This window comes from Lissotriton helveticus, chromosome 5_1 (assembly GCF_964261635.1).
Source record: "Lissotriton helveticus chromosome 5_1, aLisHel1.1, whole genome shotgun sequence".
Lineage (NCBI taxonomy): Eukaryota > Metazoa > Chordata > Amphibia > Caudata > Salamandridae > Lissotriton > Lissotriton helveticus.
This window is the reverse complement of record NC_136065.1, coordinates 1,058,603,746-1,058,622,467: the sequence shown is the minus strand read 5'-3', so window position 1 is coordinate 1,058,622,467 and position 18,722 is coordinate 1,058,603,746. Positions and strand designations below refer to the sequence as shown.

General features: G+C 40.5%; 1 protein-coding gene across 1 annotated transcript in view; it reads right to left on the bottom strand.

The window, feature by feature from the left end:
- The window catches only part of ARMH3 (armadillo like helical domain containing 3), a 693,715-nt gene that overhangs the window by 43,346 nt on the left and 631,647 nt on the right, over positions 1–18,722 (bottom strand). Inside the window, exon 25 of the mRNA XM_078643614.1 lies at positions 11,904–12,020. Coding sequence (XP_078499740.1) covers positions 11,904–12,020 — 117 coding nt within the window. The remainder of the gene's footprint in view (positions 1–11,903; positions 12,021–18,722) is intronic.

Sequence of the window (18,722 nt, the reverse complement as noted above, 5' to 3'; positions counted from 1 at the left end):
GAGGACAAACAGGGTCGCTTTCAGGAGTCTAAGCCAGCATTGGTGCTGATGTTTTGGGAGCCGGCATGGGTTGTGGCACCTACAGCGGTGTCGGAACACAAGCAGGAGGTAAGGTGAGTGAGGAGAATCCAGATGGTGTGAAGGGTCAGGCTGTTGGCAATATCCCAGGTTCAAGGCATATTGGCTCTGTGGGGCTGAAAGCCTGCCAGAGGGAGAATGCAGGGATCTAAAGAGTCAGGGCATGGCTGCGCAACGCTCTTCAGTCTGACACGGTATAGCTGAAGGTCTCGGAAACTCAGGTTGCGCCGGAACCAAATCAGTTTCGGCTCCGTAGTTGGCTGACTTCGTGCTGAGATCAAGACGGTTGGTGCAGATCCCACACTAGTTTTGGCGAATGCAAGTGGCATATGGGAGCAGAACCCCACTTTGACTTCTAATAATTTTTACACTTACCTGAGGACTTGGAGCGTGAAAAAGAGGGCTCTGTGGAGAGAGTCTGACGGCTCCGGAAAATGGGATGGAGATCGAATGTTAGATGTGGAGCGTGACTTGGAATGGTCCAATTGTGGAGTCTTCTTGTGTTTGGCAACGTAAAGTTTCACCTCACATTTCCTGATATCATTTGGGGTCCTCGATGAGTATGGTTTTATTCAAATGGGGGGTTGGGGGGAGAAAGGAGTAAAATCAAGATCCATTCAGATTCCAGGCTTAGTACAAAGATCAAGAGGGGGGAGATTGGACCACTTGTAACCACGTTGCCAGGGTTCTTAATTCTTGGTGTCTTTCATAAAAACCCTCATACAGGCACGTAGATGGTAATGCGGTATATCTTGATTCACCGCTTTAACGCAGAGTTAATGCATCATCATAGGGTTTTGTTTTCTAGTATGCTAACCTCCACCTGGAGGTAACCACTGGGTTCACAGTAGTGTCCAGAGAAAAAATTTAATTAAGTGCTCAGAGTGAAGTGGGTTAAAATTCTTTGAACATCCTCATTAATACACAATTATTTATTGAAAAAAAGAGGGGGCTGTTCAAGAAATTAAAATGATAAGTGTGCATTTATAGATCATGTTACTGGATCCTATGCACGGAATGTAAATTATAAACTGAGGTCGACATGTTTCAGCCCCGTTATGCCCAGCCGGGTCTATCGGGCTATCTTCAGGACCAGTGAAAAGTGATCTTGCTGGCACTATTTGTGCAGCAATTGAAAGTGATATTATTGCGCCACTCTGACAAGGAAAGGTCAGTAGTACCTTTAATCAGAAAACAAAAGACAAAAGGCACACAAAGGAATTCAATATGTGTGTAACCCTATTCTTCAAGATTAACTATCTTATGTTAAACTTTCTCTTATTCAGTCTGTTGAGGTCGTAATTTACGCTCTCACATTTGTCGTGTTTATCAGTAAAATTAGGCATTGCGGACAACATGGCAAAAAAACGGTAGGACAGCATGGTTAATATTGAGACAAATAAAAGGTCGCTAGATGCTCAGAAGATGGCCGCGATTGTGATCTCAGAAACTTTAATAACAATTCATCTAGTTTGGTAGATATCGAGACTAATTAGTGGTATTTGGATATTCAAAAAGGTGACCGAGATTGTGATCTCCGAAACGTTCATAACAATTTAACTCACACCATTCTCTAATCGGAAACACATAGACTACTTTCAGAATATATTGACCGTGCTTCCCGTAAATGTGCGTCCCTATATTCAGGGCCTCTCTTGATTTTACATATTGATAAACATTGCGCTGTGTTATCTTCGTCGGCCAAAACATTGGCCTCCTCAGGGGACTGGCGAGAGTTTTTCCCGGTTTCTCTGCGATGGGAAAATTAAATATTAGTAAAAGACCTTACTTGAAACTGGCGTGTGACGTCCTTCGCTCTCGTGTTCTCACCAGCTACAGCGGGTATTTCCTGCTTGTGCTCGCTCTTCCCAGGGATATGCGGGTCTGTTTGGAGCAGCAGTTAGTCTCCTACCAGTTGTAGAAATGGAGGATAGACTGCGTAGTGCTCATCCCATAGGCAGTGACGGAAGATAGACTAGATTGTGACAAACTAATCTATTGCAATCTATGTGTTATATGTGTGTTAGGCGTTAATCCTTAACGTGCACATCCTAAGTGAATTTTATTTTAAAAAAAATTAAATATTACTTTGTCTGCGTTCCTTATGTGGATATCCTATGTGACACACATATCGGTATTTCCTATATTTATGCTGTGTGTGTGTTAACTATAGGGGCCAAATGTAGGTAGGCAAATACCGGTCGGAAACGGCCGAAATTCGGAAATTTCGGCCGTTACCGACCGGTATTTGGAAAATGAGATGTAGGTGGGCATTTTACTGATTCGGTAATTTACCGAATCAGTATTTTAAGGAATCGGTAAATTACCGATTCCTTAAAATACCGAATCGGTAAATACAGATTTTGTTATGTAGGGAGCACTCAAATGAGTGATTTTCCCATTTTAGGATTCGTTATTTACCACCAACTACCAGTTGGTGGTAAAAAATAAAAACCTTGGAAAAGGCATTTTTTTTGCTTTTCCAACAGTGCCATGTTGTAGACATACATGCCCTTAGGGTATGTATGTCTGCAACATGTGCACCCATACACAATTGAGGGGTGCAACAGGGTGTCAAAGTGACACCCTGCCACCCTTCAATGTTTCTCCCTTTTACCGAATCGGTAAATACAGATTCGGTAATTGGCATTCATTCCTATGGGCCTCCAGGCCCATAGAAATGAAAGGCAATTACCGAATCGGTATTTACCGATTCGATAATTACCGAAACTTACCGATTTTGTAATTTTTTTCGGAAAAATTACCTACATCCCATTTGCCTGTTCTTAAATACCGAATCGGTATGATTCGGTATTTAAGAATCGGTAATCTGGGATTACCTACATCGGGCCCTAGGTCTTTTAAAAGACATAAGATCTTTTAAAAGTAATCGCAGTGAAAGTGGTCGTTATAGTGTTCCTTATGTAACCTTTTAGGGATTTTTAGTGGTACCATTACCTGTTCCTTAAGAAACATCGCCAAAATACTTCTGGCTTATAGAGTAGCCGAAGATCGCGCACAGAATATAGTTAAAGAAATCAAAGGAGACGATGATCAACTGGTCAGCGATTCTAAATCTATTCTGCTACAATTTGCTTCTTACTATCAAACTTTATATACTCCGGAATATGTAACCTCGGAAGACAGTGTTAAAAAGTATATAAAACTCAATACAGTTAATGTTCTAAACCCACAACAAACAAAACAACTAGAAGAAGATATCACAGTAATAGAAATTAGAGCGGCTATTAACTCCTTAGCAACAGGGAAAGCAGTAGGGGAGGATTCTATTCCTCTGGAATTATACAAATGCTGTGCTGAGGAATTAATACCGTTATTACTGGAAGTGACCCGGGCAATTGGTAATGGACAAAAAGCACCTAAATCTTGGAATCTAACTCAAATAATTTTTTTCTTAAAAAAGGGTAAAGTACCTTATGAGAGGGGGGTCATACCGACCAATCTCACTTATTAATAGCGACGCCAAAATCTTTGCTAAAATCTTGGCCATTAGGCTTGCACCAGTTATGTCTCAATTAGTATCTTCCCAACAACATGGATTCATACCCAAACGAGATACAACAGCACACATTAACATGGCCGTTTCTGCTTTTGATGCTGCAAGGATACAATCCGCCCCACTCGGTATGATCTTACTAGATGCAGAAAAAGCATTTGACCGAGTGGGGTGGGGTTTTCTATGGCCAGCCCTACAGGCATTTGGTATTAACGGTCAATTGTTGAGGTGGATTCAATCACTTTATGACAACCCAATGGGTAAAATATCTTACATGGGGAAATACTCTCCTATGTTCCCAATCAAGAGGGGGACAAGACAGGGGTGTCCTTTATCACCCCTGCTCTTCGCTTTGGGTATGGAACCTTTCTTAATCGCTCTGCAACGTCAGCCTTTAATCAACCCATTTTTTAATGGTTTAAACAAATTGGATATCACGGTATATGCAGATGATGTAGCAGTGTTTTCCGCGGATGTACCTCAAGCTTTGAAAGGTATTTCTATTGAAGCAAAGATATATGGATCAGTCTCTGGTTATAAACTTAACGCAATTAAAACTCAAATTGTTGCAAATCATCATCTTCCTACCTCTATTTCAGGTATCTGTAAGGTCGCAACATATCTTGGGGTTAGAATTTCCTCAGATATTGACTCTATTGTGGCTTTAAACTACGAAGTATTATTAAAAGAGACTATAATACAATTTAAGAAATGGCATAAACTTCCCCTTAATATTATCGGACGTATTAATCTAATTAAAATGAAAATTCTGCCTAAATATCTATATTTATTTCGGGCAATTCCTCTACGCGTTAATAACTCTTTTTTTGTCAGACTAGAAGGGATTATTGGTAGTTTTATATGGGGATATAAAAAGGCCCGACGGGCAATTTCCGCACTTAAGTTTCCTTTTATTCAAGGAGGCTTGGCTCTTCCCGACTTCAAACTCTATTATTGGTCAGCTTTTTTAACTCGCTTTCGTAGTTTAACAATTCCGGATAAACATTTGTACTTTCACAAATTTCTGTTAGGACAAGATGCCACTATGTTTATATACAGATTAAATGACCCTAATTATTTCAAAAGGGTGAAGTTTAAGACTATACGAGACACTGTTAATATTTGCCGCTCCATCATGTTGAAATGTAAGGTTTCTTTCTTTCATTATAAAACACCCCTTTGGGGCAATCCAGGATTCCCGTCAATCTTTCATGAATCTATATGTAGACTATACTCAGAATCTGGTATTAGAGCATTAGGAGACCTGTACGATCATCAAGGGTTTATGACATTTGGAAAATTGAGGCAATGCTATAATTTATCTGAACTGGCCGGGTTTAAATACTTGCAAATTAAGGATTATTTAGTTAAAAAATTAGAGCTTAAGATGATAACAGACTCAGATTTTTGGGACTGTATTTATAGAGAATCAGATCAAGCTTTGATCAGTATAGGATACAAATTATTTGCGGGCTTTTATACTAGCGATTTAACAAAATTAACTGCGAAATGGAATACAAGACTAGCTGCAAATATACCACCCGATTTAATTACATTATATTTTAGGAGCTTAGATTTGTCAGTTCACTCTTCCAGCCTTAAGTTGCAAATGTTTAAATCTATATGCCAACTGTACCATACTCCAGAAAGAATTCTTAAATGGACAAGGAATATAAATTTTAGTGAACGTACGAAATGTCCCAAATGCGATTTAAGTGGGGCTGATATCACTCATATGTTTCTACTTTGTCCTATGCTTAAAGAATATTGGAGTGGTATACTTAAGGTGGTTTCCGATAGACTTAATTAACCAATTTCTTTCTCCTCAACTGATGTATTGATTGGTACAGGCGCGGGTCAAAATGAACCTAATGACTTGTTGAACATTTTAATTTCGTGTGCCAGACTTATTATTGCCAGAGTTTGGATTCAGAAAAATACACCAACAGTGATGGAATGGTGGAGTTTTGTTAAAGAAATCTATGCTATGGAGACTACTCTCGCCAACTCCAAGGGCCTTCGGGCTAAACAAAAAATGGACCAAATTTGGGGAACATTTATGTCTTAATTATTGGCATCTTCTCTTTCAATTTTATTGTCTTTTTATTTATTTATTTATTTATTTTTTTTTCTTATTTTTTTTTCTCTTTCTTTCTCCCCCCTACTGTTAGTTTTCACTTTGGAATGCACACAACCCAAGTTAACATGCACACAACATAAATATAGGAACTACCAATATGTGTGTCACATGGAATATCCACATAAGGAACGCAGGCAAAGTAATATTTTAAACAATTTTTTCCATAAAATTCACTTAGGATGTGCATGTTAAGGATTAACACCTAACACATAGATTGCAATAGATTTATTTGTCACAATCTAGTCTATCTTCTGTCACTGCCTATGGGATGAGCACTATCATCCATTTCTACAACTGGGAGGGGACTAACTGCTGCTCCAAACAGACCCACATATCCGGGGGAGGAGCGAGCACAAGCAGGAAATACCCGCTGTAGCTGGTGAGAACACGACAGCGAAGGACGTCACACACAAGTTTCAAATAAGGTCTTTTACTAATATTTATTTTTCCCATCACAGAGAAACCGGGATACTCTCGCCAGTCTCCTAAGGAGGCCAACGTTTTGGCCGACGAAGGTAACACTAACCAACAAAAGAAATGCCAGTACTGATATGCACAATTTCAACAACAAAGCAACTTTGCACCAAACACCCGAAAATAAATCAGGAATTGGGGATACTATTCAATAGTTTTTTATTCACATTATTTTCAATATTTGACTTAACATTTGGTCTAAATTACAAAAGGATGTATTTACAGTGGACACAGGGGACGAAAAATATATATTAATAAGTCAAACATTCACTCAAGTACACTCATATCACAAGCAACATCATGTATACATACTGGGAAGGAAAAAACGAGGGGGATGGAGAAAAATCACAAGAAAATATATACACGGTCTACGAAATTTTTCAAAAAACTTTTACAAAACTAATTAGAGTAAGGGTACATTCCTATAGTTCTACAAGATCAAATACAACTCATTGAGGACATTTTTACATGGTAATGTACAACACTATGCTTGGGGTTCGATTAATTGAATACCCAAAGGCATCAGTAGACCAGTAAGGTGGGGCCTACGCGTTTCGAATCCCACTGAAGTCGTAGGGGATTCTCTTCAGGGCCTTTCGAGTTCCTGTAATACATTGAAATAAAACAACAACAAAAAGGAAAGGTAAGAAAAAAGAGAGGGCGCAAGTGACGCATATTGAACAGGGTATTTTACAGGGTATTTATAGGCCGGCTCATATCGCCGTTACTGACATCAAGAGAAGCTAAGTGACACCACCCGGTCAAACGTTATTAACATGATGTTATCCAATACATTGGAGATTAATAACAAAGGACCCTACAACTATACATATTGTTCGAGAAGAGTCATTCCCTCAGATGTATGTATGTATGTGCGTAAGCATGCCCAATAGCGTATTCTCACTGCGTTAGAACAGAGTTGTTCTATTTAATATGGGAACTTCCCATTCAGGTTAAACAAGATCAAAAAGAATCAAAGGGGGGCATACAAAGTTGTTTAAAAAGCACATTTTTGGGCTGAATTAATTAAGTGAGATCTATAAACTTTAAGGGGATGCTACTATTTGCCCCTTCCCTGCTTGCTTGGATTACGCTGAGGCACTCGTGGTCAAGCTCAGAAGTCATTTCACCCTTCAACTTTCACGTTCGTGATGGTATAAATCAACGCCCCCTTTTGGGCGGTTTCCGCCAAGACATTCCTTGGTATTTAAGACACTCCTTTCGCTCGCATTTACCTACGCATGCGCGAGGGAGTAGTGCAGATTGAGACGCCGACAGCCCATTGAGAGTCACTGACGGTTCCGACCCGGCTTCGCCGGCTGACTAGTAAGTGTGGTCGCCTTTTGTTCGAGCACTCCGACTCCGTTTCATGTACAAGCTACAACAGAGACGTTCTCTTGTTATTATTTTTTTGCTGTTACAAATTCCGGACGAGAGGAGGCTGAAACTGTCTTCCGCACTCCGTGGCACCGATTGATAAATAACCATGTAAGTGCTTTATTTAGACGAGAAGGCTGCATGGCTTTAGCACAGCCGCCCCCTGCTTCCGCTTTAGATTAAAATCATATGCAAACGGGAAATGTGCTTTTTAAACAACTTTGTATGCCCCCCTTTGATTCTTTTTGATCTTGTTTAACCTGAATGGGAAGTTCCCATATTAAATAGAACAACTCTGTTCTAACGCAGTGAGAATACGCTATTGGGCATGCTTACGCACATACATTCGTTTGTCTTTTTAGCGAATGCCACCTTCCATCGGCGTGGCTCCGTACGTCAGAAATTAATGATGGCTCTTGCAAGAATATAAGCCCGTCATTCCAGTGGGTCTCATGTTTGGAGTGTATTAAGAATACACCTGAATTAGAAGATAGAGGTAAGCGACGACCTTCGTGCTACCCTCCAACCTAGGCTAAGGCTACGCCCAATTAGACCAGCCTAATTCCGTCCTTTAACTTTATAGGTAACCGCAATTCCCTCCAGTGCGCAGTCAAGACACGGGGATAATTGTCACAAGGACATATATCCGCTGTTCGAACATAGGTGAGTAAGAAAATGTAGTCTCTTGCACGAACTGTTAGACAGGTGTGAGTTTAGTTACTTTACATCTGAGGGACTGACTCTTCTCGAACAATATGTATAGTTGTAGGGTACTTTGTTATTAATCTCCAATGTATTGGATAACATCATGTTAATAACGTTTGACCGGGTGGTGTCACTTAGCTTCTCTTGATGTCAGTAACGGCGATATGAGCCGGCCTATAAATACCCTGTAAAATACCCTGTTCAATATGCGTCACTTGCGCCCTCTCTTTTTTCTTACCTTTCCTTTTTGTTGTTGTTTTATTTCAATGTATTACAGGAACTCGAAAGGCCCTGAAGAGAATCCCCTACGACTTCAGTGGGATTCGAAACGCGTAGGCCCCACCTTACTGGTCTACTGATGCCTTTGGGTATTCAATTAATCGAACCCCAAGCATAGTGTTGTACATTACCATGTAAAAATGTCCTCAATGAGTTGTATTTGATCTTGTAGAACTATAGGAATGTACCCTTACTCTAATTAGTTTTGTAAAAGTTTTTTGAAAAATTTCGTAGACCGTGTATATATTTTCTTGTGATTTTTCTCCATCCCCCTCGTTTTTTCCTTCCCAGTATGTATACATGATGTTGCTTGTGATATGAGTGTACTTGAGTGAATGTTTGACTTATTAATATATATTTTTCGTCCCCTGTGTCCACTGTAAATACATCCTTTTGTAATTTAGACCAAATGTTAAGTCAAATATTGAAAATAATGTGAATAAAAAACTATTGAATAGTATCCCCAATTCCTGATTTATTTTCGGGTGTTTGGTGCAAAGTTGCTTTGTTGTTGAAATTGTGCATATTAGTACTGGCATTTCTTTTGTTGGTTAATGTTTAGGCTCAGCCTTACTGATTAGAGCCAGCCCCCTGTTGTTTTTCGACGAAGGTAACACAGCGCAATGTTTATCAATATGTAAAATCAAGAGATGCCCTGAATATAGGGACGCGCATTTACCAGAAACACGGTCAATATATTCTGAGAGTAGTCTATGTGTTTGCGATTAGAAAATGGTTGAGAGTTCAATTGTTATGAACGTTTCGGAGATCACAATCTCGGTCACCTTTTTGGATATCCAAATACAACGAATTAGTCTTGATATCTACGAAACTAGATGAATTGTTATTAACATTTCTGAGATCACAATCTCGGCCATCTTCTGAATATCTAACGACCATTTATTTATCTCAATATTAACCATGCTACCCTCCCATTTTTTTGCCATGATGTCCGCAATGCCTAATTTTAATGATAAACACGACAAATGTGAGAGCGTAAATTACGACCTCAACAGACTGAATAAGAGAAAGTTTAACATAAGATAGTTAATCTTAAAGAATAGGGTTACATACATATTGAATTCCTTTGTGTGCCTTTTGTCTTCTGATTATAGGTACTACTGACCTTTCCTTGTCAGAGTGGCGCAATAATACCACTTTCAATTGCTGCACAAATAGTGCCAGCAAGATCACTTTTCACTGGTCTTGAAGAAAGCCCCATAGACCCGGCTGGGCATAAAGGGGCAGAAACATGTGGACCTCAGTTTTTAATTTACATTCCGTGCATAGGATCCAGTAACATAATCTATAAATGCACACTTATCATTTTAATTTCTTGAACAGCCCCCTCTTTTTTCAATAAATAATTGCGTATTAATGTGGATGTTCAAAGAATATTAACCCACTTCACTCTGAGCACTTAACTACATTTTTTCTCTGAACACTACTGCGAACCCAGTGGTTAACTCCAGGTGGAGGTTAGCATCCCAGAAAACAAAACACTATGATGATGCATTAACGCTACGTTAAAGCGGAGAATCAAGATATACCGCTTTACCATCTACGTGCGTGTATGAGGGTTTTTATGAAAGGCACCAAGAATTAAGAACCCTGGCAACGTGGTTACAAGTGGTCCATTCTCCCCCCTCTTGATCTTTGTCATCGATGAGTAGCCTCCACTTTCCAGCGCAAATTTGTGGCTAGCAGTCTCTATCAGAACAACATAACTGTGGCAATACAGGAATATCATTTTAATTTTCTTCATTTTAGGTTAGTATACTTTTCAAAATGTCTGAATATGTAATGTTTTGCACAATAGTTTAACTGACCTAGGGTAAGTTCGCATTTTAGAGACTGGTGTAATTGTGGAAAAAAAGGTTACACAATCCAGTTTCCAATGTCTCTGGCCACAGAACACCCTAGAATTATGTTGCAAACTATCCATAATTACAACTTATAGTTGGGTATTGAACACAATTTGGATCTTGTTTAAGGATGTCATTATAGTTCAATGCTGACAATTTATGTGATATCCCTTGGCAGTAAGCATATTAGCTGCTTTGCCCGAATAAAGCAAGCCAAATAAAGAGAAGCAAAAGCAATGGGCGAATGATTAGTAAGTAACTGGACATGCTGTATTCTGATCTTGGATCCAGAACATATTGAAAACAACCACACACTCATCCCAGTGAATACTGGGAATTTTTCACATTAGTCAAAGTTCTGTAGAATAAATATTGGCAGCCAGAAATGGCTGAAGACGTTAATTCACATTAAAGCTGTGACTTTAAAGTAATTTCTAGAAAGTGGCGACCCAGTGGATCATATACCAGCCACTGGAGGAAAGAACAACAAGCACAAAAGTGTAGCTCGACCTTGCTCAAAATAATAGGGCCTCAACAGTGCGGCCAAAGAGAGTGATGGAGACAATATAATTTACATTAGGAACGTCTCAATAGAATTTCTCACTACTATCTGATGAAGCATAGAAACGTATGCCTCCCAGTAGATTTAAGTTTAGGGGTCAGCAGCAAAGGCAGAGGACAATATAGTTATCAGTTATATCAAGTTGGTTACGCAAGGGATTGCAAAAGCCAACTAGAAGGTTAGGTAAGGTGCCACCGAGAAAGGAGCCCAGGACAGTTCTACAAAACAAGGATCAGAGAGACCAGCAAGTTCATCGTGATAACCGTGTGCTACCCCAAAATTTTGCCATCGAGGGAAAACAATGGTGCAAACAAGTTGAATTCAATTACCTAAGTCACCGTCTACATGCTTACTGAGATCTTGTGGTGTGTGTCCCAGCCACAGTATTTAGAGTGTTTTTAACATCAATAAATGCACTTTTAATATGACGGACAGGACGTCCACCACTTTTTGGCAGATGTCATGCATCTGCTGAACTCCAAATAAATCCTTATGTTCTCTCACAAACTCTTCTACAGCAATCAATTTAAATACCAGCTGAACCTCAGGTCAGGCTACTTGCAATAATGTAGAAACGTTTGATTTACAGAAGGGAAGGATAAGAAAATCTGCACACATCCATATTAATAACATTTTTTACTTTTCTGAGGCATGTGCATCTTGAAACTTCTAGGTAAGGTGTTACGCTGCGGTACGGTAGAGAAGTGCCTTTTAATGCCCCATCAATTATAAATGAGGCAGACAAGGATAGAAAAACTAACATTTTATGAGGCCAATATATATATATATATATATATATATATGTGTGTGTGTATATATATGGATGTGGAAAGTCAAACTAATATATTACAATCCACAAAACGTAATTATGCTACCAATGTTTTTGAAGTTGCTGCAAAAGCTCACCAACTCTTTGAAGAAAGCTGCTTCTTTATGTTGCTCTGCATATCTTTCATACTGATCCAAGCCATCTTGAAGCTTCAGCGTGAGGGTGTCATAATTAGAACGCACAACTTCCAGGACCTACAACGAATAAGAAACAAAGTTATGAGGTCACAGACATTCACAGCTACAAGCCAATAATACAGGTTCAAAAAGAGAGAATACAACGCATCGATCTACTTCCTACTTTCTTCTGGTAATTATTTACACAGAATTTGCAGTAGAGGGAGATGGGTGTGCCCAACATCAACAGTGAAACATGCAGATGTTTCTTTCATGGGCTCGGGGTGCTGGGGATAAGATCTCTGTCAAAAACACAAACCTTACTCTTAATTTATAGTTTCACCCTGGAAGTTCTTCACTTCCAGAAAGGTTCTGCGTACAGCACTCTACTATTTTGATAGTGGGGCCTGAACAAATCTATAAAACAAAACAAAACAAAATGCTTTGTGGTGAAAGCTGGTCACAGTCGGAGGACCAACATCCTTCTAGAGGTCCAGGAGACAATTTGAAATGAGGCCTACATTGCAAAACTGCAGAGGTCTACGAGCAAAACCCTCAAAATCAAGGACTTGGGTCACTAAAGGACCTCATTAAACATGGAGGGTCAAATGTTTCGGGCACAGTCTGATGATCCAACTCTTGTCAAATGTCAAGGGAGGAAACAACCTGCCAATAGATGGTTCATTATGCCAAAGACTCTTTAATAATCAAAGAACTGTTCATCTGGACTCCACGAACCGTGAGTGCCTAATTATATCAAGATGAAGAAATAAAATGTGCTCTGCAGCATTAGCACCTACTGCACCCAAATGTGGTAGGCTGTACAGGGCATCGTGTATTTAATGTTTACAAAATGACAGAATGGTTAAAAACAAGCCTGTGCGAAATTTTCATTATGTTGGTGTAATGTAGTGTGATCTGTGGCATGTTATAGTTGTTACCCAACATTATGCCATTTCGTCACATCAAATTATTTCAAGTATGTTTGTGGAAGCATTCTATTCTATCAGGGGAGCAAAGTAACACCATGACTGAACAGAACAGAGCAGCTGCTGTTCGCGGAACATGAATTCTCTGCACAAAAATATAAAACGAAATGCAGACTTTGCAGTTCACATAGTTTTTCTGAAATGTTGTATAATGATTCCAAAGGAAATCACGCAAATTTCGCACCCACCCGAGGCTGGTTCTAGCGCAAGGCAATACTAGAACAGCACCAAAAGGAGATGCAAAATTGCCATAAATCAACAACTGTGCCATGATTGAAAGGCTAAGAACACTCCCGGATGCCTAAAATACCTTTAAACTACAAAAGACAGAGCTATGCCAGATTTTGGGGCAAACGTTACAGACTGAACAGCCTGAGTATTCCCTGTAACTTAGGTGAGCAGTAAAAGGCTGGTTGCCATAAAATGGTTTGTGAATATCACGTCACACTTTTACAGGAAAATCGATGATCAAGTATCAAAATCAAACAGTTTATGATTGCACGGAGATTAAAGCTCCAAGGTATGAACAAGTTACATACCTTCGGTTACTTTTTTCTTGTAGACTATATAACCGCAGATTCATCACCTTTTGAGTATTCCCCAGGCGTCTGACTGGCTCTTGAAGCTTTTCAGTAGACCTCTATGTGCCAGAAGGTAACAAGGTGCGGCTCTGCCCTGATGTCATTCCCCTTTGGAAATAAAGGGCATGTCCTATATTCCTCCTTCCAACGGAGTGGTAGCAGTTTTGGCCCTGTTAGAATAAGCACTCAATTTTTCTGGACGTTGATTGTTGGCCAATATGTTGCAGATTTTAATGCAAAGCTTGATCCAGTGGGTGATGGCATGGGCGTCCGCAGAAATGTTTCCGGGGGGTGGGGGGGGGGGGGCAAATTTGTAACTTCATCACCATCCTCCGACATGATTGAGCAGAAGTATTAAATACATTTTTTTAAAATCTAATAAGACAAAGAGCTTAAATAAACAAAGAAACCCATAGGGGGAAGAGAAACATCTTGTGAGGGCCACAGCAGATGACCTGGCAATTACAATGAAACAGAGGGAAAAACTAAAAAACAAAAGAATTCTAAATCAGGTTGATGTGGTTCTAGAGAGACCCACATCAGCAAACCTTTCAATGATGGTACAGTGGACGATTGTGTCAAATTGAAGAGCTAGTAGGATCAGCCTCGCTAAGCCACATTATATCAAACAACATTAATGAAGCACCTCATTAAGTACCAAAGCCATGACTGATTCCATCTATCAACTTGGACAGAAACTCACAGAGGAGTGTACAGAGCATTGAATTCTTCAAGATGGTCGGTAAGTTGTTTAGACATTATTTGCTTTGTCTTTTTTTCCAAAGTGGGTAACAGAACCATGAGATCAGAGTTATAAACATTTGGAACATCCAAACCATCTCTTGAAGGCAGAGGGCTAACAACACTGGATTTCCAAACTTTCAATTTAAAACCCTTTGCCTCACCCACAAAATCCTGTATAATGTTGGCCCCCAAACTCTGCAGGAACTGTGCTCTTTCTATACCCCCACGCGCGCACTCCGCTCAGCGGACCTCTCACTTGCCTGTACTGTCAGAATTCGGAGGAGCAGAGCCGGTGGCCGCTCCTTCAGGTATTTGGCCCCTAAGCTCTGGAATTCTATCCCCCTAAAGCTCGGGCCACTTCAAATCACCTGCAATTCCGAAAACTCATAAAAACCTGGTGGTTTGCATCCATCTAGCACCTTCTTTACCATACTAGTACCTGGCTTGTCCGCAAGCGCTGGGACTCCCCGTCGCTGGGGTAGCCATGCGCTATACAAGATTACATAACATAACAAGTCCAGCTGTGAACAATGCATTGATAATATTGGCAATTTCCTAGACACTGGCAGTAGATATTCCTTGTAATATTCTCACACAGCACAAGTAATTGGGAAAGCCAAGTTTCAACATGGACAGAAGAATGCCTACCCCCTATATAGAGTCAGTGGAAAAGCAAGAGAGGGAAATCTCAGTGCAGAAGTAAAGGTCAGGTGCAGGAAAACTGAAACAAGGAAAGCAGGGGACTGATAAATGGGTAGGTTTTAGGTGTACTCTGCAAGTCATTGAACATGGAATTGGCAGGGCTACATGTCCTAAAAAACAACAAATAACTGTGGGTCTAATGATCAGCTCAGGACATGCTATATGTAGCTGGCTATGTGTCTGCTACTACTATTTAAATAGAAGACAGACTGGACAGTTAACCACTGTGAAAAATGTCCATCAGTTACTCGTTCTTGGGCACCCAGTACATCATCTGGTCTACTCCACAGTAGTTTGACCACCACTCTATCCCCATAGATATATATTGGAGATAAGTAGTGTGGGATGGATGTCTGGTAGGTGTTGTTTGTTCGTAACTGAGAGCAGTGCATAAAAAATGAGTGAAAGAAAAAATAATATAACGTGTAAGATTGGATAGTGCATACAATAATCACTTTATTCTGGGGTCATGCACCTCCAATATTAAAAACAACAATAGTGCAAAAAAGTCAGGTGGTTCAAACAAATACCTTCTGACTGGGTTATCTGGTCGACATGTTTCTGCGGACTATGGTCAATTACTATACCAACCGCTTCCTCAGGACCCATAAACTTAATTGCTACTGCTTAAGTGATAATAAGTGAAAAACAGGACATTTATGAACAGAAAAAAGTGTCACCTGTACACTTCCATTTTCCTCCTGTAAAAGTCCAGTTGTGATTAAGCCAGCATATCCACATGTAATGAGATATAGAAAATAATAATAACACCTTCGTTAGTAAGGGCTACACAAGCGACATTGCTAGAATCATATCAGTACTGCATCTCGGTCAAATGACCCTAATATGTATAACATTGTATGCGTAATCAATGCCTCACCTTAATTTGTAAGGGGAATTGCCTCACCTCACCTGGCAAACAGCTCAGGAAAATGAAGCACCGCTCTAAAGTGCAGAGAATATAAAAAGTTAGCATTAAAAAACCAGTGTCAGGTCAGTGCAGAGTCACAACCTGTGGGATGCTAAACAGCAAACCAACAGGGGTCAGATTTCTTATCATTCTCCAAGATTAGGCAAATTTATCTCTATGGCTTCAGGCATAAAATAAATAGATGGTCTTTTCAATTGCCATTCAGTATATATGGCTATCATGACGTGATATATGTACATTGCCTTCAAGCCAGATTTATCAACTTGGGGGTTAAAGTTAGCGCGTTCAGGCATTAATTGTTTGTGGCTTCGATCGTTAGTATACCGCCAAAGTCAAATATGAACGGTCAGTCTCAATGCGCGCCCATGCGCTGAATCTTATTGTTAATGCGCATTCACTCAATTTACACGCCGAGCGTCTATCAAGTACATCTTGTCAGTAAGGAGTTAATCAAAGCCCCTCCTTGACCCTTACCTCTCCGTCGGTACTTCAAGCAGCCGGCCGGGCTGTTTGGGGAGGTGCCGCGGGGGTTGACGAGCACTTCCTTATTGTTTCACAGCGAGCGCGATAGGTCAAACGAGCGACTCCAGAAACTACCAATGCCTCTGGGAAATGTGGTCCCATGCGCGCATTGCATGATTCCTCAATCGCGCGGCTGTGGGAACTACACTCGCCTATGGGAAATGTAGTCTATGAAGCGCCTATCAGTCGCATGACGTTTAGACTACAACTGCTCATGGGAGTTGTAGTTCAAAATGTGGCAAGCACATAGATTGGTATATTAATGATACTCTATCAGGACTTATGAGCTCGTGCGCGCTCTAGGAACTACTGGTACTAGGTGTAAACGCTGAGAAAACCTCATAGACGGTAAGTGTCATATTAGTGTCCCTAGGCGGTTGCTTGCACTGCTTTGCAGATATCACCGTGGGCACGAATAAAAAGACTGATAAATTCATGGCATTGTAACCATGATTACAGTAGATGGAATATTAATCAAAACAAGATGATTGGGTTATCTTGAAATCATTATGTAGGATGGCCCTGCTTTTGCTCATCAGGATACTAGCAGGTGGCCGGTCAATCTATTTGGTCAGTCATCTCGAAAGTCATATCAATGTCCATGAAATCATAAGATGTTGCTTCTACAGTGTCATCCATGGGATGTCTTCGTTCACAAAGGACCTACTTAGACTCCTTCCTGACCTTGATTTTAATATTTTGACAGATCACCTGGTATCCTTTGACGTGGAGTCACTCTATACCTCCATCCCTCAGAATGAAACACTAGAGGCGATTGAAACTCTGTTGGGCGAGCAAACTTAGGATTCAATAACACCCATTTCACTGATCATGAATCTGGCTACTATAGCTATGAAGGAAAAAAAATTCGAATTTGAGGGTCAGTGCTACCTACAGACGTCTGGGACAAGCATGGGCAGCGTTTTTGCTCCGTCCCTGGCGAACCTCTATATGCACAAGTTCGAACAAGATCATGTTCTGAATAATGAGAACCCGTTTTCAACATCGATATGTTCATGGAAGAGATATATTGATGATATCTTGGTGATTTGGCGTGGAGATGAATCCTCTCTCCGCGCGTTCCACAACTGGCTCAATGACCAGAACAGATACCTACGCTTCACACTGGAAAGCAGCCAACACTCTTTGGCTTTCTTAGACCTGTTGATTACTGTGACACCACAGGGCCTCAAATCTGAACTATATAGAAAGCCCATGGCTCGTAATTCCTTACTACAGTACACCAGTTGTCATCCCAAATCGCTACGCGATAATTTACCGTATGGACAGTTTTTGCGTGTGCAGCGGAATTGTACCATCAAAGAAGATTACATTAAACATTCTGATGACCTGGCCTTGAAACTCGCTGAACGGAGTTACCCCAAGAAACTCATCAGGCGCTCAAGGAAGAGAGCAGCTAACAATAACAGGGAAGCCCTACTGGAACCACCGGTTCCCAAGGAAAAGAACGAAAGGCTGACATTCGTGAACACGTTCAGCACAAGATCTAATGCTATTCAACGCATAGTCCAAAAGCACTGGAGGATCTTGAACACCGGTAAAGATTCCTTGCCACAACCACTTTTTGCTTTCAAAAGAGCAACCAGTCTAAGAGATAAGCTGATACACACCAGACCCCCACCTAAGGAAATCCATCAAGTGGGTACAATATGGAACATGCCACCTGTGACAGAACATCATCCGTGTGGGAATTGTGCCGCGTGTCCTCAGACTAGACACACCACCTCGATCGATATAGGAACGAATCGTCCCTGGGAACAAAAGCGGTTCACAAATTGCAATAGCAGCAATCTCATCTACCTCATCACTTGCCCGTGCTCACTGAGATATGTCGGAATGACCACTCGTAAGATCAGAACGAGGATCTCAGAACATAAGAGCACAATAAGGTGCAAAAAGCAAGCAACAAGGTTGACGAATCATTACATCCAAGTGGGGCACAGACCTACGGATTTCGAATGGACAGTGTTAGAACAACCTAACATCCCCATGCACATCACAGATATATCCAAACATCTGTTTAAAATTGAGCAAAAATGGGTGTACAAACTCAACTGTGATAAAGGCGGGCTGAACGAAGACATCCCATGGATGACACTGTAGAAGCAACATCTTATGATTTCATGGACATTGATATGACTTTCGAGATGACTGACCAAATAGATTGACCGGCCACCTGCTAGTATCCTGATGAGCAAGAGCAGGGCCATCTTACATAATGATTTCAAGATAACCCAATCATCTTGTTTTGATTAATATTCCATCTACTGTAATCATGGTTACAATGCCA